Here is a 23,318-nt window from a genome sequence, read left to right on the forward strand (position 1 = left end):
TTATCAGTAGTTACCAGGCTTTGGTATCTGAAAATGACAGCTGTGTTTTGTTAGAGTGACAAAACATAATCAGTGTCTTAGACAATGCAAGTTGATAACTTGATGTTCACTTTAAAATGAAGATGACTTTATTCACAAGTAAACATGCAATAGAACAGCATTAATGTTTAGTGAGCAATTTAACACAGGATTTCATGATCCATATTTTAGTTTTCATTAACTGTAGGCTGTAACTTATATTTTACCATAGGAAGTTCAGATACATTCTTTATGAAATATGGAAAAAATCTGCATTTAAGTAGAAGTACTAGTATCTACCAGTAAAAACAAAAATGAAATAAAATTAGAAAAGCTAGACTTGGCTGATTCAATATTTTATGCTTTATTTACTCCAAGCAGTGATTGGAAAGTTTCGTAGAGCTTTTCACTGAAATAAAAGTTGCCATTGGCAAAGTAGCTTCAAATGTGACTTTTTTATTTTAATATATCTTTTTATATTTTTTACTTGGTGCTGGCTTGTGGATTTGAACAATAGCAAACAGGGTGAACAGCAGCAAACAATCAGCAGTATAGCTGTACTTTCCAGTTTACCTGGGTAGAAACCAGTGAAGATATTCTAACCTGTTCAGGTGATCGATTAACATGTGGGATAAAGCAATGCCTTGATACTGTTCCATCAGTTGTCCCCTGCTACTTGGCAGTAGTTCTGAGGATTATTGAATTTAGTATCTTATGTTACTAACGAAGTATTGTCTGAGCACCTTGCTTATGTTAGGTTTTCTAGCTCTGGTAGCATCCGCTGTACTGTGGTGTTCACATCTGTCCCAAAGCCTTATTTTCTGGTAGAGTCTGAATATTTCTACTCATTGATATCCACTGCCTTGTGGATGCTGTTTTCTACCTTCCGTTGCCTTATCCTCACGAAAAAAGCTGTTTGAAGGAGAGAACATTGAGCTATCTAGTAAAGCAGTGTAAACAGATTTGGTGGTTTTGCCTATAGCATGGTCTTAGTAAAATTTTATCTGGAACTTCAACAGCATTAAGGCAGAATCGTTTTTATTTATTCCTTTATTTACATCTCCACGCCCCAAGGCTATTATATTGAACTGATGTTGAAATCCAAGGACTGTAAGATTGTTTATACCTTCACCACATGCCAGAAAACATCCTCATCCATCTTTTTCTAGTCTAGAGTCTTACACAGAAAACTAACAATCACAGACATTGCTGGGGTGTGATTAGCGGTGTTCCAGGTGCCTCTGAGGTTATGTTAAATGCAGTACTTATTTCTGTGCTTTTTCTGCTTTGCCTGATAGCATCAAGACAGCTAATACTTCTATAATGTCACCTGTTGTTTTTTTCCTTGTTTTCTTATTAATACTAATGTAGGAGTATCTCATGTTGTGGCAGATGCTAGAAGTGCAATAGAATCACTGCTCTTTTTTTTTGCCTTTGTGTGAGATAATCCTTTTTACTGCTCAGTTATGTTCAGTAATAAATTGTAATTGTCAATTACTCAGTTTGTGGCAGAAATATTTTTAAAATATAAGATGACATTTTAAAGATACACCAGGATAAAAGTACAGAGAGGTAAGTTGAGCAGAAATGGCTTGTCTTGGCTTTTGTTGGAATAACCTCAGTAACTTTTTGTTTCAATGCAACAGTAAGAATAAGGAAACATTAATGTTAGAGGTCGTGTACTATAATAGACCTGGACATTATCTCTTTTTCATGTTTTTTCTTTTTGATGGGTTTTGCTTTTGAACAGTGGTTTTAACTGTTCTGTGAAGTAATAAGCAAAAAGATGAGCCTAAAACTTTCTCTGTGAATTAGTTGGTGAGGTGTATCTGGAACTAAGTTTCTCAAGATGTGTAATAACCAGTCATCTGCAATAGCCATGTGAACCTTAATGTGCAGTATATACATCTGGGTATTTATTCAAGTAAATGTAAATCCTCTCCTTTTCATAGCTGCAGCTTTCAGTTAGTCATGATACTGTAGGATTTTTTCCAAAGGCATGTTTTTACCCAACAGCATGTAACAGCTAATTCGAAGTCATTGCAGTTCATCATAGTAATGTCTACTTAGGGACTTTTAAATTCAGGGTTACTTGTATGCGCTCTGCATGCATGAGATATTGCTGTATTGGTAATCCTTGGGGGAAGAATGGAGAAGGTAGTCCAGGATAGAATACCATCTGCCTGCTTCAGTGGAACCACTTAAAATCTTGAGTAGATCAAGGTTCCATCTCACCCTCCAGTAAAAGGAAAAGTATCATTTTCTGCCCAGTTAGTTCATGGGGTTAATTATTTTTCTGTGCCTTCTAAATTAGGTTGTATTTGTAAGAGCATTGTGAAGTGAGGTGTGAGGGAGCCCTAGGGGAAGAATCAAAACTCAACTAGGAAAACACCATTTGGGGCTGTTACTTTCTGGCATGTAGTCAGTGGCTGTGTCTGCCAAAAGAGAGGCAATGGAGTCAAGTGTCTGGTTTTCCTTGTTCTTTCTGAATTAGTGTATCCTTCTGGAATAGCTGTTGGTGCTCAGTTCGGTTTTGAAGGAGGGAGTCTGCTGTGCTCTGTGACTGATTTCTTGGTATGTTTTTCTTCCCCCCCTTTTAAGTGCACATTGAGGACATAACTTGCAGTGCTAGATAGCTGAAGGTGTACCTGGCCCTCACAGGAATGCGTGGTATGACCCTTCTTCAGAATACTGCCTAAGCCTTTCTCCTTGTTGATTGGCATGGTCTTTGCTGCCCACACTTCAGCCCTCTCTTTGTGCACAAATTGCTTAATTAGGATAGAGGGAGGGGGAGGTAAACATTAGTTTTGTGAGAAATGTCTGTACTGAAGAGGAAGAATTCGTCCTATGACCTGAGGAAGGGTTTTGAATTGGGCTGTATGAGGTGGGAGGTTTAACTCTTTAGATAGCCCTTTTCAAATGGTTGAACATGGCCTGTGATTCTCTGTAGAATGTACTACTTTGAGTTTCAAACGTTATCAGAAAACCTTTGTGTATAAGAAAATGAATATTTTGGGTTTGCATTTTGCATTTTTTGCTACCAGTTATGTTACACTCTGCTAACCATTTATCAAAATTTAGTCTTATCTGTTCTCTTTTCTGACTTAAGTCCCTCTAAAATTTCAGAAACACCTCAGCTTTGGTGTTCTTACTGATAATGTTAGTAGTAATTTCTTAACACAACTAGTGGGGTTTTGTTTGTTTCTTTTGAGAATAAGCAATGAAGAAAGTTGATAGGTTTGTGTGGAGAGTATTATACATATGTCTAGTTGGTGTATGAAGTTAGTTTTTTAGTCCCATGTACTGTGATTCTGTGGTTGTTTTGAACTTTAATGGTGATTTCGGTCTCTTTCAGTGTTGTGTATGGTGTCATGGTCTGGAGACACTTTTTAACTGCAAATTCTCCTGATAGATTTTAAATGACTTTTTGTCACCAGAAGGGGGAAGAAAACATGACTGTCTCTTCTAAATGTGCTCTAAGTTTATCTGTGCTTAGGTATAAATTGTTTGTGGCTTTTTGTGTGCTGGCAGTACAGATTATGGATACTTCTGCTGTATCAGTGATATAGTCTGGTAGCCACTGAAAGAGTCCCTTTGTTCAGCAGTGGTATAACACTTTATTTCTATAGCAAGCCTTAGTTTAATGACCTGGGTGTTAGTAAAACTGAAGTCCAAGGATGGATTCGCTCTGTAGAATGGGTCCTTATTCCTTTGCTCTTAACTTTTAGAGTAAATGAAACATTGCAAATAGTTTAAAATATGTAGTGCCTAGAGTATAATGAAGATCCTGATGTTAAATTGCTATTCTAGGACTCAGCAAAACTGCTGATCAGAAAATTGAGCCAAATGCTTCGCTAACCTGGTATCTCTTGTATTTAAGAAATGTAGTCCAATTGTCCTAATAGGGCGGCTCCACTCAAAGGATTTTCAGGATCCATGCTAGAAAAGATGATTTGTGCTAGCAGTTAGGAGAGCTGACTTCATTTTTATGAGAAGCAATGTAAATGCATGAACTACTGTGATGTGTTTGTAACATCAAAACTGTTTCACGGGCTAATATAGTCTAAGTATGCAGTAATGAATTATATCTGAATGATGCTGAAGTTATGAGTGCTGGACTTTGGTATTCTGTTGGGTGACACTGTTCTTGTATTTTCTCATCTCTACAGTTTGTCTCTTTATAGCTGTAATAAGGAGCATAATAATAGTGAAAGAATTATCTTTTTCAGAAGAAGGGTTTTGCAACCTTTGACTAGAGTTGTGATACTTTTGAATTTTTTTTACAAGAGTTCAGTGAAGATTTGGAATGCTGTGACTTTATATAGTGCAGTTTAGTGAAACTGCACTATATAAAGGCTGTAATGGAAGGCTGGCACTGGGACTTTCCCCAGGGTGGCAGACCCAGCACACATCCTTTCCCCATACCTTACTTTCACAGCGCCTCCCTTCTGCCAGCACCTCTCTTCTTTATTCCAGGACTTGAGTGACAGGGCAAGGCTTTGTTGGAGAAGGTGGAGGACAATGTTCAGGCTCTGCTGCTTCCCTTTCCTAGACAGTGGGCAGACAACTGAGTGTAAAGCAAAGACAGAAAGGCAGAAGAACAGTGTGTCGAAGTGGCAGCACAGAAAAGTACAGGACACGGCACAAAGTTGTTGTTGTAGAGGGCACAAAATTAGTATTGTAGAAACGTCAGTATTATCAATACCTAATAGTCCTGATAGTTGTGAAGGTTTAATGATGGCATATTCATCACCAGTACTGTAAAGTGAAAAACAGTATTCTGGTGGGCAGTTGAAAGAAGATAATACTTTGGGTTTTAGTACTTTCCAGTGGTAGAGCGAGTAATTTCTTAATCCCCAATACTGAAAAAAATGTAAGTGGAAAAAAATATAACCACATTCTTTCCAAGATATGCTGCACTCCGACTGAGACCCTGGAGTGCTCTTGGGGATAATCCAGGGTTCCAGATCCCTGGTTAGATACACTCTGTAGAAATGCTGGAGATGTTCAACTCTCAGTAACTGTGTAACCAGGGTTGTGATGCAATGTTGGTAGGAATTTAGGGATACTAGCGGTGGGTTAGAAAGTACATTTGCAGATAAAGCATGGTGTGAACCAAAAAGAAAAGTGAAGAAAAGGATGAATGCAGAGAGGAGAAAAATGGAAATGGACATATAATGATTTCTGAGACACAGATGTTTGCAATGCTCTTTCAGGCACATGCATACCTATATTGAATTTGTGTATGTGTATACATGCATGCAGTCCACTGCAGATTTCTAATGTGCGGTTGCCATTTGAGATTTCCAAATAAAAATAAAGCTCCTTAATGATTTTAGACCCCATGAACAGTTAAAGTTGCCAACTGTTGTACTAGAAATTTATGAAGGAATGAATACTTTTCAGGTTTGTTTTGGGATTGTGGTTTTGTGGGGTTTTATTTCCTTATCTTTTCATACCTGGGCTTTTTGTGGAAAAGGAATATAAAGCATATATATAAAATTACAAAGATCTGTTATCCAGTGGGTGGTAACACAGTGGTTTTGGATGTCCATATGTTGAATCTAGCAGATAAAAGGGTGGGAGAGCAGTAGCCATGGAATCCAGAAGCACATAGGAATCTAGAAGCAAATGTAAAAAGATTATTGGAGTAAGGGAAAGATTGTCATGCATTTATGTGTAAGAGATCCTCCTTTAAGCCCAGTCTGCGTGTGGTACAGATTTGATAATCCCTTAGAGGTGTATATCTGTAGTTTAACTCAGGTTTTGGGACTTGAAAGTGCCAGATGCAGTCTCTGATATCAGACAAAACAATATCAGATGCGTACAAGGTTTCATATTTTCTTTTTTGTTTTGTGGCATTAAAAGAGTAACTGAAAGAGAACTCTTTGTGAAGCCTGAAGTGAAAATAAATTGTTCCTTCCTCCCTCTCTTGTTTTACTCTAGGATCCCGTCTCCGCCAGGAGGATTTTCCACCACGGATTGTTGAACATCCTTCAGATGTCATAGTCTCTAAAGGAGAGCCAACAACTTTGAACTGTAAAGCCGAAGGACGGCCAACTCCTACTATTGAGTGGTACAAGGATGGAGAGCGGGTGGAAACGGACAAGGATGATCCGCGCTCCCACCGCATGCTGCTGCCCAGCGGATCTTTATTTTTCTTGCGTATCGTCCATGGACGCAGGAGTAAACCTGATGAAGGAAGTTATGTTTGTGTAGCAAGGAACTATCTTGGAGAAGCTGTGAGTCGCAATGCATCCCTGGAAGTGGCATGTGAGTAGTTTTATATGATTAAGATTGCGTAAAACTTTATAGATGCTTTTTATGCTGTCATCCAGCACTTGCACACAGTTAGCAGTCTGGGAGACAACAAATGTAGATAAGTATGGCATTTTGTCATTAGTTATAGCTCTTAGCCAAGGCATTTTTACGTGCCTTCTTACAAGAGCAGTGGCCATACAGAGTATGTGATTTATACTGAAGCAAGGTTCTAGCCAGTGTATAATCATAATTGGCACAAACATGGGCAAGGGCTAACCTTTCTCTGAAGAATAATCTAATTTTTAAGTTATGACTGAAGTTGGTTATACTGAAACTAATGTGGAAAAATACCTATCAGTTAATATAAAGTGCACTGTCTGTTTCTCTTTATCTAGTCATCTGTTTCCTCAAGAGAAGCAGACAGCTTCTTGGTGACTCACATTCTGTGCTACTGGAAACCTTGATATATGCTTCTCTATCATAAACTTGATACAGGCCTCATTCATTATGTGAATGGCAAGTGAAATTGTTGACCATTTCTCTCATCATCCAGAGGAGTCTTACTCTTTATTGATTCTCTTTGTCTTAACGGGGGAGTCGTTACAGCTCTTTCAGAGACCACCTGGCATGCATGATCTGCTTCCAGTAGAGTTAGAGACATTCGTTATGTTCACAGAGCAGACAAGCTCATCATACATAAAATGTGTTGCATATTATTTTTTGCTGCTTAGTTGTTTAGGTTGAATAAACACTGATCTTTGTATTCAGAGTATCAACTAAGAATAGCTGTGTATCTTCACAGAGGGGTGTATTTTAGTAGATTTATGGATGCTGTCCTCCTGCTGGACGTCAGTTCCCCCCACCAATTCTTCATCTGGTAGTAGTTTCACTAAAATGTGTTTGATTGAAGTAGGGCTTTAGCACAAACTTGTATTGCTTACTTGATAAAGAATGGATTTAAGTACACACCAGAAAGTGTGTAAATTTAAAGGGTGAGAAAAAGAAAAGTACAGAAATCGTTATTCCTGATGCAGTCTGCAAACTTCTCTAGCAGATGTGGTATGATCTTGAGGCTTTAGTCTTCTCATTGCAGAGAATGCCATTTTGGGGAAATACTTAGATGTTGGTGGAAGCCAAGTAGAACAGACTTCTTCGTTACCTGTCACTTGGCATAACCTACATTCAGAACTGTTTCAAACAAAAACTGAAAAGGGTTTTGTCACACAATTAAGACACAATTAAATGTATATCTTCCAGTAAAAGCATCACAGAATGTTATTCAGTTTTGGTAGGTATTTAGGAATTGAGAAGACAACTGATGTAAGGAAGGCTGAAATCTGGGTGAGTATGAGTCTAAAATTTACTGGATTATTTCTGTCTCTGTACCTGTGGTTTTAAAACGATTGACAAATCCTATGAAACTTTATTGTAATCCTGTTGAGATTCAGACATCTGTCAAAGTTCAGAAGATCGTTCAAGTTATATCTTGAGTCCTCAAATTGAAGTAAGAGATTATTTTTAAATTTAAATGTGCCCTGTATTTTGTTGGTTTTCACTGATCCCTGCTTCCATTAACTGCTGAGAGAGTTTTGTTACAATATCCCCAGTCTCTGGAGTTACTGTCTAGTATCATAGAATAGTTAGGGTTGGAAAGGACCTTAAGATCACTTAGTCCACCCCCCCTGCCATGGGCAGGGACACCTCACACTAGACTATGTCACCCAAGGCTCTGTCCAGCCTGGCCTTGAACACTGCCAGGGATGGAGCATTTACCACTTCCTTGGGCAACCTCTTCCAGTGTCTCACCACCCTCACAGTAAAGAACTTCTTCCTTATATCTAACCTGAACTTCCTCTGTTTCAGTTTAGACCCATTCCCCCTTGTCCTACCACTACAGTCCCCAGTGAGAAGTCCCTCTCCAGCATCCTTGTAGGCCCCCTTCAGATACTGGAAGGCTGCTCTGAGGTCTCCACGCAGCCTTCTCTTCTCCAGGCTGAACAGCCCCAACTTTCTCAGCCTGTCTTCATAGGGGAGGTGCTCCAGCTCCTGATCATCCTCGTGGCCTCCTCTGGACTCGCTCCAACAGCTCCATGTCCTTTTTATGTTGAGGACACCAGAACTGTACACAGTACTCCAAGTGAGGTCTCACGAGAGCAGAGTAGAGGGGCAGGATCACCTCCTTTGACCTGCTGGTCACGCTTCTTTTGATGCAACCCAGCACACGGTTGGTTTCTGGGCTGCGAGCGCACGCTGCCGACTCATGTTAAGCTTCTCATCAAGCAACATGCCAAGTCCTTCTCCTCAGAGCTGCTCTGAATCACTTGTGTGCCTGGGATTGCCCTGACCCAGGTGTCGGACCTTGCATTTCGCTTTGTTGAACTTCATGAGGTTGGCATTGGCCATCTCTCGAGTGTGTCAAGGACCCTCTCCATGATCCTGCCAGGCACAGAGGTGAGACTGACTGGTCTGTAGTTCCCTGGGTCTTCCATTTTCCCGTTCTTGAAAATGGGGGTTATATTTCCCTTTTCTCAGTTGTCAAACCACTGTAGCTGGTGGCAGGTCGTGCATGAACTGTATGTGAGATAGTAGAAGACTTTAAAAATAATAAAACTGTGTATCATCAGAGGTAATTTAAGGCAGGATCATAGAATATGAAACCAGAGATCTGAAACCATAGACAAAGTTTTTCCAATAGCAACATGAACCTGTCACCCACTTATTTTACTGTTTTCATAGCTTTGAAATTTAACTGACTGATTTCCTCAGTTAAATGGTTTAGCAGTCTAAAGCAGGTACTCCTGTTCCACTTCAACAGTGCTTTGTCTTTCCTTGAGCCATTCTATGGCTGTGATTAAAGGAAGGTCTTCATCAGAGAAAATAGGTAAATAATATGTACATTGCCTTTTTACTTAATTTTAGAGATTATGCTGGGTTTATGTTTGCTGGTTTTAAAAGCACGTGGCAGTGCTTGATGTGTATCAAAGGCATCCTTTGGTGGGTGATAGCAAAGCTACCTGGTTTTCCTTGGTTGTGAGACACTTTTTAATATGATTTTTGGTTCTAAATCAAGTTTCCAAGTGACTTTCAGAGAACAATTACTTTAAGGCTTTTAACTGTTATCCTAATGTCATCGTTTCTGGCCTGAGGAAGACGAGCAGCTCTGCAGCAGCCTATTTGCTTGCTAGGGAAATGAGTTGCTGCTGACAGCCTGTTGTCAGCAGTGAGTCCTCATTCACCTGTTCACAGCTGCTGCTGAAAACTGTTGAGTTGCCTGGATAGTGCAGCCCTGTCCATGGGAGCTGCATATGCCATTGGGTCTTACTTGTGCTGTCCGTGATGTTGTTGAAAACAGCTCTTTCCACACTAAGTCAAACTGTTTTCATCACCAGAAAAAGGACGGTTGTCCTTTGCTGACAACAGGGTTTTGGATTGTTATCCAACTGTAAGTGGCCTCAAATGGTGCCATTAGAGACAAACTGCTGGTTTTTACAGGTTTAAAATGCTTGAGTCTGCTGTTTGAGTGAAAGAATCAGTAATTGTTTAACTTTGCTTATTAAATTGCCAGTTGCAACTTTTGAATGATTTATGAAGAAATATTTATTGGTTTTATGTATCTATTAAGTGTGTTTGTGCTTATGCATTCAGATGATAAACAGTGTTAATTGTGGTTCATTCTCTTCTATTTCCTTCCCTTGCCCACTTACCCCCCAGTGGGCACCTGCTAAAAAAGCAGTGGGTTGAAAATGTCCTGATGTATCCATTTTTAGAAAGAGACAGAAGAAAAACTCTCCTGTGAAATTCAGTTGGGACATACAGTGATGCAGAGCATAATGTGACCCATCTTGAATGCAATCATTTTGTCCATTGTGTTTTTGGAGTGATTTTTTTACAAATTGCTGAAGTCCCAAAGCACTTTTTGATCAAGTAGGAGTTAACACCTTTCCCAAACATGATTAATTTAGGTACCAGCCCATCCAAAGCATTTAAGTATGATTTTAAATCCATTCCTATTCCAAGCATGTGCATACAATCAAGGGCAGATATTTTTGTGCTGATGTATGTCCTCAGAAAAATTTCTCTGTGCCAGGGAAACTGTGAAGAACTGTGATATGGGAAGTTACTTTAAAAACATCATCAACATATAGGATGTGCTTTTGGGATTTTTTTGCCTTTAGTTTAGAAAGTATTCCAGAAGACGTTTAAGGGAAACAGGAGTTTGTATTTGAAGGCACAGTTTAAGGTTGATATGATTGATTCTATTTCCTTCTTCTTTTAATGCATTAATCCATGGTGTGCTTTGTTTGGTTTCCTTTTTTTTTTCAGTGGAAGCTTCCTCAAAAGGAAAAAATAATGCTAATGCTAGAAGTAAAACCATTCTTCCACTGTGTATGTGGCAAATTCTAATGTAGTATTTGTATGTTTCATGGTTAAATCATTTAAAAATAAATGTTCTAGTCCTAAAAGAGCTGCAAAGGATTGTATTCAAAAGAGTAAAATGTCATTCTTTTGATTTTGTATATTAGAATATTTTCATTGAAGTTGAATAAGGGTTGGCATTAATAGAAATATGTTGATGCTCCGATTTTCTTGGGAGGATTTTGGAAAGGGAAGGAGGCTTGAAATAGTTTGATCCTTCATGAAACTTGTTTTCATATTTGAAAGCCAGAAGTTTTAAAATAAAAAGCACAATTTTCCACAATGTATGAATTGACATGGTTGGACCTATGTGGTGGTATTGTCCAGTGGGAATATCGGGAGGCACATTTGTAACTAGGATTTCAGTAGCAAGCACCGGGGTGCCACATGTAAGCAAGAGAAAGAGCAACAAGGGTCCTCGCGCTGACTCCAGCTGCCTCTGATCTAAGGCTGAGTCAGTGGCAGCCCCCAGAGATAGCAGCTGTAGCCCCAGGTGTTAAATATGTGACAGCAGCTTGATCTATCGACCACTGTTAGAGGCGGCTTTGGCCTAAATGAAAATTCATGAAAAATTGATGAAGTCCCCAGATTATTTTTTTCCCTTTTCCTTTTCCAGTGCTGTGCCAACGCAGCGAGGAGAGATTAAATGAGGTGTTGAACGCTTTAGTGGCAAGGAGGTTATGGTTCAAAGGTTGAGGGGGGGGAAAGGGGGAGGAAAAAAGACCCATTTTTTGCCTTACTTTCCTTTAAAAGAAAACATGGGGTGCTTCAGATTAGCTGGGATTTGCTGCCATTTTAATATAAGGATAAAGCTCAGGAATATTGACAAATAAGATTCTTTTCTCCATGGGTTGCCAAGGGGTAGGGGTGTGTGGGTTGGTGCTAATAGAAAATAGCGGAAGACTCTGAGTCATAATTCAATTGGAGAACCAGAAATAGATTGAATTTTGTAATGGCAGTATAAATTTGGGCTTCCATGTTTCTGAGTCTGCGCTTGAACTGAAGTCATTTGGAGAAAGAAGAGGTCTTGCATTATTTATGTGTCACAGATTGCTTGAATAGCAGGCTTTGAACATTCTCCAAACATAATGATCCTGTTTGCGCTAGGTCTAAAACAGAATTATGTTTTTATCTGTAACAAGAGAGGCTAAGTACTACACTGAGTTTAGTGTGAAGAGTCACAGGTGTATTCCAAAGCAAGCATAAGCCAGATCTTTAAACATGGGAGACAGTAATTTTTCAAATAAAACAGATATGTTTTAATATTCAGTGAGTGAAGGCTGAGAGGTGTAAAATATAAGCTATGAAATCACCTATGCATCATAATGCTAATGACTCTTTGCTGGAGCATGTGCAAAAGGCTGCAATATGTTCATAATAACGGAGTTAATTTCATTTGGAATATTCAGGGTAAATACCACTTGTAAAATAGGAATAAAAAAAAAAGTACAATGTATGTGACTGTAAAATGGGTGGATGATTTTATTTTTTTTTTTCCATCTAGTTTCTGTGATATATGACTCAAGATGTAAAATAGTCATTAATTCTGTTACTAGTAATTTCAAAGTCTCTTTTGCTTTGGGGTTACTTTCACATGTGAAGAATACATCTTGTGCATTTACTTCTACCCCTCTTGTCCTTGTCCTTCTAAACAGAGTGTGAAAAGCTTCCTGTCTGAGCTGACAGTCTTTTGCTTTCATCAAGACAGAAGTAATTATTGTAGAAATTGAAAGACTGTGGTCCTCTGGATGAGCCATATCAGGACATTGAAAAGTATCCTGCTTTTTCTTACTCTATTTTTCTAAGAAGAAATAAAACAAACCATGGCTATTATCACGGCATATTTAATGGAAATAAAATTCCCCTCATAGAAGAAAATCTGATTAGATTACAGAGCAAAGCAGATCTCACAAGATTTGGGGTACCACTTCTAACCTTCTCTGTACTTCTGAAGCTTGCAATAAGCAATTTCTGTGGATTAGAATGGAGCCATTGGGAATACCGTTGTTAGCAACCATTACATAATACAGCATTGCTGTATAGGACAGAATTTAATTCTTGCATTCACTGTTAGGAATTAAAGATGTTGTTAAATACCAGTGAGTGAAGGCATATCAGATAAATGAAGACCTGACTGATGTCTCATCGCAAAGTTTCCTTTTGAGTCATAAAAGTAGTTCTGATTATTTGCTTTATTAGTCCAGCTTTTAGCTGAACGTGTGTTTCTAGTGCTTCTGAGTTCACCTGGTATAAGAAGCCTAGATATTTGGTTCCACCACGTGAATTAATTCCTTCAGAACAGGTTAGTATGTTGTTGCAATGTGCTCTCTTGCACTGTGTAGTCATACAGTCTAGTATCATCCCTAGTGTTCCTGTAGTAGAAATAATTTCTCACATCCATAAATGTTTAGAGAGGCTTTCTGTGGGATCTCTAATTTATTCCTTAAATTCTTCTGCCCAGGATCTGTCCTTTTCTCCTCACCTAAAAGAGACCTTTCAGTGTAACCTTTTTAGAAGCTATTTGCAGTGTGCTCAATCTGATTCTGCTTCTAATAATTTCTTGCACATTTCCTCATTAGATTTTTATCGGCTTCCTTCTTCCCCTTCCCTTTGATTTTATTTTTTTTAAATCAAATCCTGCTGTTCATATATCTTCGAATGCTCTACCTGATAAAATGTTGACAGCTAAGGAACTGCTGATGATTTTGCAGAACCCTTGAAAGAGGTCAGCTGCTGGCTGATCTGTTAGTGTGTGTGTCACCATGTACTGATGTTTTTGGTTGACATTTCTCTGATTTTTAGTTCATCTGGGAAACGAAGAAGATAACGCTGCATTTTTACAACTGTGCTCCTTTTGCTCAGGAACCTAGAAGCACTCTCTGAAAGTTAATTGAAATACTGTTGGCATACAGTTCAGACGTTGTATTCTGCAAATTCAGTTAGGCTTAAAAAAAAGTACTCATTTGAAGCAGTACTTCAGACCATTCCTTTGCAAATGTTGCATGATCTCAATTCTGACAAAGTTCATTGCTGTGGTAAGTAACAGTAATTATTAGGGTGAGATTGGTGGATGTTTTATATGTACATATATATATGTATGTATATAGGTTTTTATTCTGATAATCACTGTATTTGCAGACAACAGAACCTTATCCTTCTTCCTTTCCACCCCTCCCCTGTCTTCGTTCACGTATGTTCTTCCCTCTGTTCAGGTTCTTAAAGGACTGACATCTAATCATAGCTTTGGTGATATTTCCACTTCAAATGCTCCCACAGATGTTACACTTTGAATAAGTTTCTAATATTTGGAATTTATGCAGGAAATGAAGTAGTGGTTTTGTTCCACTCCTCTACTTGAGTTTTTCAAGTGGGAGTGATGTGAATGTATACTGACAGTTTGGAAATTGCCTCATCATGTTGGAGGAGAAAGGCATACACATACACTTTCTGCTGTCTCATAGATCTCTCTGCCACTGTACAAAGGGATGTAGAGATGTAAAGAACTGGGAGCCCTAGATTGCTGAGTCCCATGTATTCTACACAGCTGTGTTTTGTAATTCCATTCAGAAACTTTTCAAGCTCCACTTTGAAAAGCAGTTTGATTGCTTTTCCCTTCATTCCTGCTTCTCTTGGAAGCCTGTCTTGGAACTTAAATCTTCTAGTAGTGAGAAAAATAATTCTAATGTTTCCAAGATAAATATAAACATGGTTTATTTATGCTTGTTCTTGTGATCTCATTTTTCTTTAGTTGTTTTCTCTCCTTTTTATTTATAGACCATAGTGGTATCACTTCTCATCTCTGCTATTACTAAGTTAAACAGGAAAAGCTTGTGTTATCTTGGAAAGTATTTGTTAGATCCTAGTAGTTATTCACCTGTTCTAGTCTGCATGTATTTTCTGAGACATGAGTGGGTAGATGGCATATAATATTTTGAGACTTGCATGCTGTGCATTATGAACTAATGTTACTAACTACTTCACTGTTCCCTTATCTATCAGTCCACTGATCATATTTAACTTTTTCTAAGCATTTGATAGCTCATAGTCATTCCACGATAATCTAATGCAGATCTTTCTCTTCCTCTGTAATTTGTAACAGATGAGCTTCTACTTTGTGGTAAACTTCCCTGTGATGAGTTCGAAAGCATATGACCTTGCTCTTACTTAGTATTATTCCACTTCATCTGGTGTTTCCTTCACTAGTCTTCAATGGCATCCAGTTCTTTCTGTTTAATGTGATACTCCTGTTGGGTCCTGCTGGGCTTGTTGCCTAATCTTGTGTGCCAAAGTAGAAGGTGGCCTTGGCGTTCAAAATTGGCAATTTTTTCATCCACCTGCATCTTGCTGGAGGACTTTGCTGCTTCTAATTGGACTTGAACCTGCCTCTTGCCCACCCTTTATGCAAAATCAATTGATAAAATAAATGGGGAAGAAATAAGTTTCCATCAGCTTATGAACAGAATACCAGCTCAGAAAGGTTGAGCCATATGAACATTGCTCATGGGAAGGAAGTACTTTCACTGACTCTCATTCAGCTTCTGTTAAAATCTTGAAACACGAATGCATACATGAGAATCTGAGGAAAAATATCCCCAATTTAAGTAGATAAGGCAAGTAGCAATCTTGCAAAAGATGTGTTAATTTTTTGAGTTATTTTTTAGATCATAATGTATGCAAAAAGTTCCCCATCTGCTGTATATGTACACACACACAAGTATAATTTAGAAGAATGTAGGCGTGGAAAAGGAACAAAAGAATTCCTTCCAATCCTTTGACTTCAACTTTTGGAATTAATTATTCAGTGCTATACGTAGTGCACGTGGTGACTGACAGTATTATAAATCCCTGAAGTTGTCAGATAATAGGATGATCACTTTGTATTTTAGCAGAGATGGTTATTAAATGGAACTTTAGGTGTGGTTAGAATATAAGAATTCCTGTGTTTTGTCCAGAAGAGCACTGTTGAGGTAGTGAGATAAAATGCTTTGGTTTTATTTTACATGGAAGAAAGAAATTAGTGTCCTCAGGACAGCTTTCAATTTATTTCCACGATAGATGCAAATTCGTCACAAGTTTTACATGCACATATAACCTTTGGAATGCACAGATTATCAGCTGTAAGTATGAAGAGACTTTTTGGTTGCAATGTGGTCACACTGGTTTTGAGAATTATACATTTTTATTTTTCCCTAGTTTTGAAAGCTGGGACTGTAATGTTGATTTTCAGGAGACCTTGCCTCTTTTACACTGGAGGCAGTGCTATAATGCACTACTGGGTCACACCGGTTGGTCCATCTGGTGCAATGGTCTATCTTGGATAGTGACAAAAACAGGTGCTGGGATTTAAGCCACTCCACATGCTAAAGATATATATGCTAGAAGCCCCTATTCATTCAATTAGCATGTATACAATTCTTACTCTACTGTAGAAGCAACTTAATTACCTGATTCAGACCTGTAATTTCCACTCTTAGGGATGCATGCCTAAAAGTCAGTGGTAGCAATACTGAACATCAGTCATCTTTTCTTGGAGATTCACAACCATCTGTTCAAAGTCACGTGTCACACTGATTGCAGAACCACAACCAGAAGCCAAAACTTCTGATTGGTAGTATATTTAAGAATATGAGGGATATTCTGTTTTATTTGTGTCTCTGTCTACTATAAGAAAACCAAGTGACTTTCGTAATGCCGTTGTTCAGATTGTGTTCCCATTGAGCAACATTTGATTCTGAATGTATTACTTCCTGTAAATAACAGACTTTTTAATAGATCTTGTATGTATTATGTAAACTTTGATCCTGTCAAGCTTATGGAACAATGTGGAAACACCTTACCCCCTGAGAGCACTTAATATAAATAAACTTTTCAGAAGGTGGGCCATAGGGAAATAAATTTCAGCAATCCAAAAAAAAAAAGGGTTTCCTTCATCTCTAAGAAATTGACATCTTACAAAAACAAAGCAAAAAGCAAAACAACCAACAAAAATAATCATGCCTGAACAGCCAAGCCCTGCCAACACTCATCTCCCCCACCCAAGAAAAAGGCAAACAAAAAGGCCCAACAAAAACCAGGGAGTACTGATACAGTTTGATCTGCAAGTTGTTGTAGAATTTCTTCTTTACCTACCAGTGTCATTAGTCTAAATGATATTTCCACTGAAGCCTGTGCTTTTACATTTGTTGTGAAATTGGTAGTGGGGAGTTTGGGACAGAGCCCTGGCTTTTTCTTATCGAATAACTTGGTCAGATTGTAAGGACTTGTTTTCACTTGCTAGAATAAAAGCTTGTCTTTTGACTATATATAATTCACTTGCTAATTTTGCCATTCATCAAAATATTTTGACTGGTTCTCATAAACACACCGTGCATATGTGCAGATCTAGATTTATATGTCACTTTTCTCATTATACACCTGCATACTGAACAAATGAGAACTTGGTTTCTGTCATATCAAACCCCTTTCACAGTTGTTTTATTCTAGTGCTGCAGGTGTGCTTAAAGGTAGTTTAATAATACTAATTTTCATCTCTCTTGAAAATACTTTCACTTTTGCAGAATGGTTCATTACAATGAATGGATGTAAAAAGTAGAAGTTAAGAGCTATGAGGAAGGAACAGTTTTGTACCAGCATGTTATCAAATTCCTATCAGTGACATACAGAACTGTGCAGGCCTATTGCGTAGTATATATGCAATATATATATTAATAATATGAAATAAATATACCCTATAAACATGTATCTTTTAAGAAGTAGGCTCTATCATTGATGCACATAAAAATTCCCAAGTAATAGACAATGTAGGGTTTAACGTCTTCTGTCGCTGTCTGTACTTCAAAGAAGCTGCTTTGTCAGTTGTGCAGTGTGTGCAACACAACTGCAGTATGCAACGTATATATTTCCGTCCACTGTTGCTGTATACTAGAGCCAGTCTGACTTTGCGTATTGTTTGCTCCCTTTCCATTGGTCAAATATATGTGCAAATAGGTACAGAAGAAATACTAAATAATTTTTCCTGATTTTTTTAGCAGTCCTCTCTTCAACTTTCATGCTGCTTCTCAGATAACTATTGGATATTTGTATAAAATCCCCCCACCCCCCCCTTATCAAATAGACTAAAAGCAACTCTAGGAACTGAAGTGGCAGTGCAAGTAAGGATCTGTACTTGTTTCCATATGTTGCATCAACTGCAGGGAATATGTGTACACTTGTGCCAGCTGTTTTTCTATCTCCTATCCCGAACTCCTCAGTTGAGGTGACCTCTGAAGTGCCTGCTACAGTGAGTGATGGAGTTATTGAGATCCAGTGACACCATGACCCTGACCCCCTCATGGCCTTGGTTTCACTCATCCATCTTCCTAGCCCCACAGGCTGTGATGTGCTCTGTGGAGACAGGATTAAACAAGTGTGAATAAACAAGTTCAAAGCTTTCTGTCATGGCTGCCAACACAGAACATCAGGAAAATGAGACATTAATAACCCGATGCTGGGGAGGCATGTTGTTTTGCCATAAGAACACCTGGGGAAAATACCTCTTTCTATGTGATCAGGTTTTTGCAAGCCATGAAAAGTTTGCTTTAAGACTTCTGTGAAGGGTGCAAGATTTGGCCTGCCATTCTTCTTAGTCATGAAGTCAGCAGTCGGACCAGAGGTAGATACATCATCCAGAAAGGTGCTGAAACACTCGCTATGGAAGCAGCACCCTATGCTTGTATCATGTGTTATTTGGGCTGTGATTCATCAGAAGTGATTGGAGGGAGTTTTCTGTGGTTTTAACCACAAAAACTAGTGTGGTATGTTTTGCCAAGGAAGGAAGATCTTAGGAATTTTGTACTTTGTCATAAACAAAACTTCTTTTCTCTAACATGATTTCACATTGAATCTGTCTCTGTGGGTTAGATGCTGTGGTAAGGTACACTTTTGTGGTTGTGACAGTGGTTTAGGTAGTGTCTGTCTTCTCTTTGTCAAAACACTCTGTTTACCCTGTGGCACTTTCTGATCAATTGACCAGTCAGTGATTAAATAGATTCATTTAGTTCAATGGGTCAGAGCTGTTGTGGTAGGTAGAAAATTACTGATGGATTATCAGTTTCATCACCTCTGACATCTGGCCTTAGCATAGTTCATCATCTGAGAATTCGTAACACTATTGCCTGAGCATTAACATGCTCAGCTACCTGTGTGATCATGGATATAGGTACTGGGAATGTTGTGCTCAGGATTGATAGGAGAGATGTCGCAGAAATTAGAAGGGTATCATCTTTTTTGGTGATAATGCCAACTACTAAAGGGTGTGCTAGGGTCAGTAGCAAGCTAAGTAAGTTACAGAGCCATAATTCACTGATACTTGTCTTTTCCTGGAATGTTTAAAGAAATAAAAGTGCTTTTCAGAATTGGAGGAGCTTTGGCTTTAGAGTAACTGGACACTTTTGAGGCAGAAAATATTTGATTATTTTTGAAATCTAAAACTAGCAAATTTGTACTGAAACAGGTATCCTTTTAGAGACCTTCTAATTTCATGCCTGTTACATGGTAAATCTTACTCACTGGCAGCCTAAGATTAGGGTTTTTTTTCCTAAAATCCTGAAATCACTGTGAGCAAGCCCAGTTGGAGATAGTGCACTACTGTATTTCTAGATTACAAAACTCAGAGACTTCTTGCATTGAACTTTGTGACAAAAGAGAAGGATGCCTGAGAGGTGTAGTGAATGAAGAAGTACCGTTTTAGACACCTGAGCACTGTCAAGGTTGGCAAAGTAACAGTGGCTGTCATGGTGGGGAGTTACTCCTCAAAAAAACTCCTCTAATGTTTGAGATCCATCTCCTCAGTGGTTTCTGTTGTTGTTCTTGTGATTTTTATTTATATCTTACTAAACTAAGGATATTTCCACTCTTCCTCTTATGGGACTATTACTCTGCTCGTTTGTCTACTTTAGCACTGAACAGAAGATCCCTCAAGTATCTCTGACTTCAAAGAGAGCACTCATATGTTCTGCGTTCTGATCTTTAGAATATGAATTGCTATTTTTTCTAATGATTTCTTCATGCTTTGTTGTAGCATTATCTATCCCCATTGCATCTTCCCACTGTATTTCTACGAATCCTTTTCAAGTGTGGGGCATAGCATGTTAAACCTAGTTTGAAATTGCATATATATTCAATAACCAGATATCCAACAGTTCTTTTATCAGTTAATTCTTTTCTTCCACAGAAAAAAATTGCTACAGTGTGGGAATAGCCAAACAAACTCCTGCACTTTACTCTGTGATTTTACTGAATAATTCTTGTGTTTCTTATTGGGGTTACGCACTTCAGAGGGCTGATTTTGATACTAGGTGTGCTACTGTTGTGTAGAAGTACTAAGAGAGGAGCAAGATGAGGAGAGAAAGACTGGTAAATGACTGGAATGAAACAGAAAGGCCTAAAGTTGTTCTTTCCTCCTGGTGGCATACCCTTATTTTCAGGAAACACTCAAAATGTAAAACAAACTTAGAGGCCCTGGATGAAAGGGAAATACCCTCCCCTGCTATTGAAATAACTTTGTGTATGGAGCTACAAAGGAAGATAGCAGTGATAGAACATCTGCTACATTCTTCTGGTTCATTTTGTATCATAGTTCACTGGACTATGTGTATTACTTGCAACGTAGCTGCATTTATTTACCTTAATTTAAGGATGCTGCTATCCTGTAACTTTGAGTTTCCTAGCTTTCCCTGATAATGTATACATCTTGAACCATGTCACTTTATAGGGTTTGAATAGTTATCTCTTCCTCAGTACGTGTTTCATAGTCTTGTAGACAATGTATGGAAACATTTCCTATGTTGTGACTTGTGAAGCTCATTTATCTAATACTCTTTTGGGATGTTTACCTCAAAGATGCAATTGAGCATAATGATCTATGTAGTAGTGAAGTGAAATCTAACATTAGCGAAGAATTTCAAATTTGTTTATTGTCATTATTCTTCATCTTGGTCCAGACAACACAGCAAGAATAGGGTTTCATTGTATGTGGCTTTGAGCAAATATGACTTTTAATCTATAACCCACTGGACTTCATCCAAGATGATGAATGGGAGTTTCTAGAGACGTGTTACTTTCATCATTGAAAGTTTAATAATGCTTCTATTTGGTATTATACCAGCTATTAACAAATGCCTTTATAGAAGCAAAATTGTTTGGTTTACTTCTTTTTAAGTACCTAATTCCTATCTTTCTTTTAAATCAGAAACAAGTTAAGGATTCGTTTAATATAGCAGTTCCACAGAAACATCTTTTACTTCCAAATAGCTTACAAGTATGACATTTGAAACCTTTCATGTCATGTGCAGCCAAGGGGGAAAGATGCTTTGAGAGGAGGTAAAGTAACTAGTTTTGTTTGGGTTTTTTTTTTTTATTTCCAGAGGATTAAACTACAATTTTATTACTAGTACTAAATAAAAGTCAGACCCAAACCTCACAGTCCATGCTTGTATCAGTTAACCAATGAATGGATCTTGTTCAAGCTTTTAAGTTCTTTTGTGGGTTCAGAATGCTGTTATGATAAAATAAAGCTGAATTAAAGCTTTGTAGAAACAGACTGCAGAAAGAAAATTTCCTCTTTTTATCCATGTTGTATTGTCCATTGTATAAAGTATTTGCTAGTACAGATTTTGATTTCCATGTTTTAGCTAATATTCCTTCCAGGTTCTGAAGAGAAAGTGCTACAGTTTCAGGTCTTTCTTCTGCCTCAGACTTTTAGGTATTACCACCCTTACTTTACAAATTGTTAGCCAGTACTTCTTTATCTCAAAACAGATTGTGAGGCTAAGTATATTGCTGATGTGAAATGCTAAACTCATGCTAGCATGGTAGGTAGCTGTGAGACATTCTGCTCTTGTTGACATAAGAGCACTTTACACATTGGATGCGATCAGTGTTTAACTGCATGTGCAGCTTTGTGCACAAGTTGTTCTTTTAGCCCAGAGAGACTTAACATGCATACAGCTGCTTATTTTCCTATTTGTCTTCAAAGGTACCTTAGTTTCAACTGCCTACTTGAATTTTCTTTTGCTAAGTATTTTGAATATATTGAGAGGGGGAAAATCATAAGAAGGCATTAATCTAGAGGAGGTTATCCTAAAGTGTGGAAGAATATATGCAGTACTTGAAATGACTTTTAACCCAAGTTTGGCATTTGACTTGCTTTAGAGTTGATAATATCCTTTTTGAGATCTCTGACTTATAATCAACCTCATTAATTCTTGGGACTTCTCTTGTTTCTTTTTATTGACACATAAAATGTATTATTTTAGAAAATGAATTCCAATTCTTTGTCACAATTCCCTGTTACAAAAATGAAGTAAGGTTAAACTACACACACACTTATAATATGACAATAGTTCTGCTCTTTCACTGGGGGAAGCGCACAGGAATTATCAAGTTGGACCCTAGAATTTGCATCAATTGTTTTGATGTCAAAGCTGCCATATTAATATTCTTAGTTTTCCATTTCAGTGGTTAAGTATAATACAGATCAATCTAGTGAGGTTTTAGGTACACTAAGTATTTCTTGCTTTTACAGACGTATGGTCTTGAGTTAAAAATAAGCTTTTAAAAACATATACTCATAACTGATAAAAACTTGTTTTAAATAAAAGTGGAATTTGATAAGGGAGAAAATTAAGTACATAATTTTTGTCTGATTTTCTTAAAACTGAACATGCTATATTCATATTGAGAAATAGTGTTTGAATCTTTAAAAATTTATAGTTTATTTTGGCCTAGTTTTTAGGTGGCCTTAACGAAAACTGTTGTCACAAAATAATTCTATCTTTAAGAGTTATTGGAGTAGATGATGCTCATTGCTCTAAGATCTAGGTGTATTAACATATATCCCCACCTAAATACTGAGAGGAAAAATAAGAAAGCTTCCTAGAAATTAATGCAATGCTTAGATTGTTAGATTCAGAGCTGCAAAACCAAAGCCTTCTCAAATTAATGCTAGGAGTGTGAAAATTTGTTTATATTATAGTCTAACTGAAGGCTTTGTTCACTATACTGTGTTATACTAATATTACAAGCATTAAAGTATATTAAAACCATTGAAACTTGAAAAATTCTTATGATCTCTCATCCTGACAGCACAACAATCTGATAAAGTCATGTCACAAACAGTGTCCGATGGATTTAAAGTTAAATATGGGTGGCATGTATTTTCAGACCAACAGAAGTGTTCTGCATCCTTCTGTGGCTCTTGCATGACTTCTGGCTTGTCTAGGGAATGGAAGAAGTGTGGCTTGATGTTACGATGATTTAATGTATCGAGTAAAGAATGAAAGGCAACGGTGAAATTTGAACAGCTTACTATTTCTGTCACATCTCTGACTTATTCTGCCAAATTCTCAGCCTAGCAGTCTAAGCCAGAAGACAGGTCAATATATTTTTCATTCATTTGAAAGGGGATTTGCAACTGATTCTATAAGATTAAAGGTGCAGTGGATAATAATAAGTAGATGGTCACTACTTGGTGAGACCGCATCATGGTACAATTATACAAAGAAATATTACAAGTAGTAATAAATTTGTTCCTTTCTATAATAATTTACTTAGCATAGGCTTCCTCTTTTTGAGCAGGATTTTCT

General features: G+C 37.8%; 1 protein-coding gene across 20 annotated transcripts in view; it reads left to right on the top strand.

The window, feature by feature from the left end:
- Positions 1-23,318, top strand: part of ROBO2 (roundabout guidance receptor 2) — a 1,090,001-nt gene that overhangs the window by 680,809 nt on the left and 385,874 nt on the right. For all 20 annotated transcript variants that reach the window (XM_030471548.1, XM_030471544.1, XM_030471547.1 and 17 more), the window contains one exon: positions 5,965-6,291. In XM_030471548.1, the coding sequence (XP_030327408.1) occupies positions 5,965-6,291 (327 nt within the window). The remainder of the gene's footprint in view (positions 1-5,964; positions 6,292-23,318) is intronic.

The sequence above is a fragment of the Strigops habroptila genome, chromosome 2 (assembly GCF_004027225.2).
Source record: "Strigops habroptila isolate Jane chromosome 2, bStrHab1.2.pri, whole genome shotgun sequence".
NCBI classification, from domain to species: Eukaryota; Metazoa; Chordata; class Aves; order Psittaciformes; family Psittacidae; genus Strigops; species Strigops habroptila.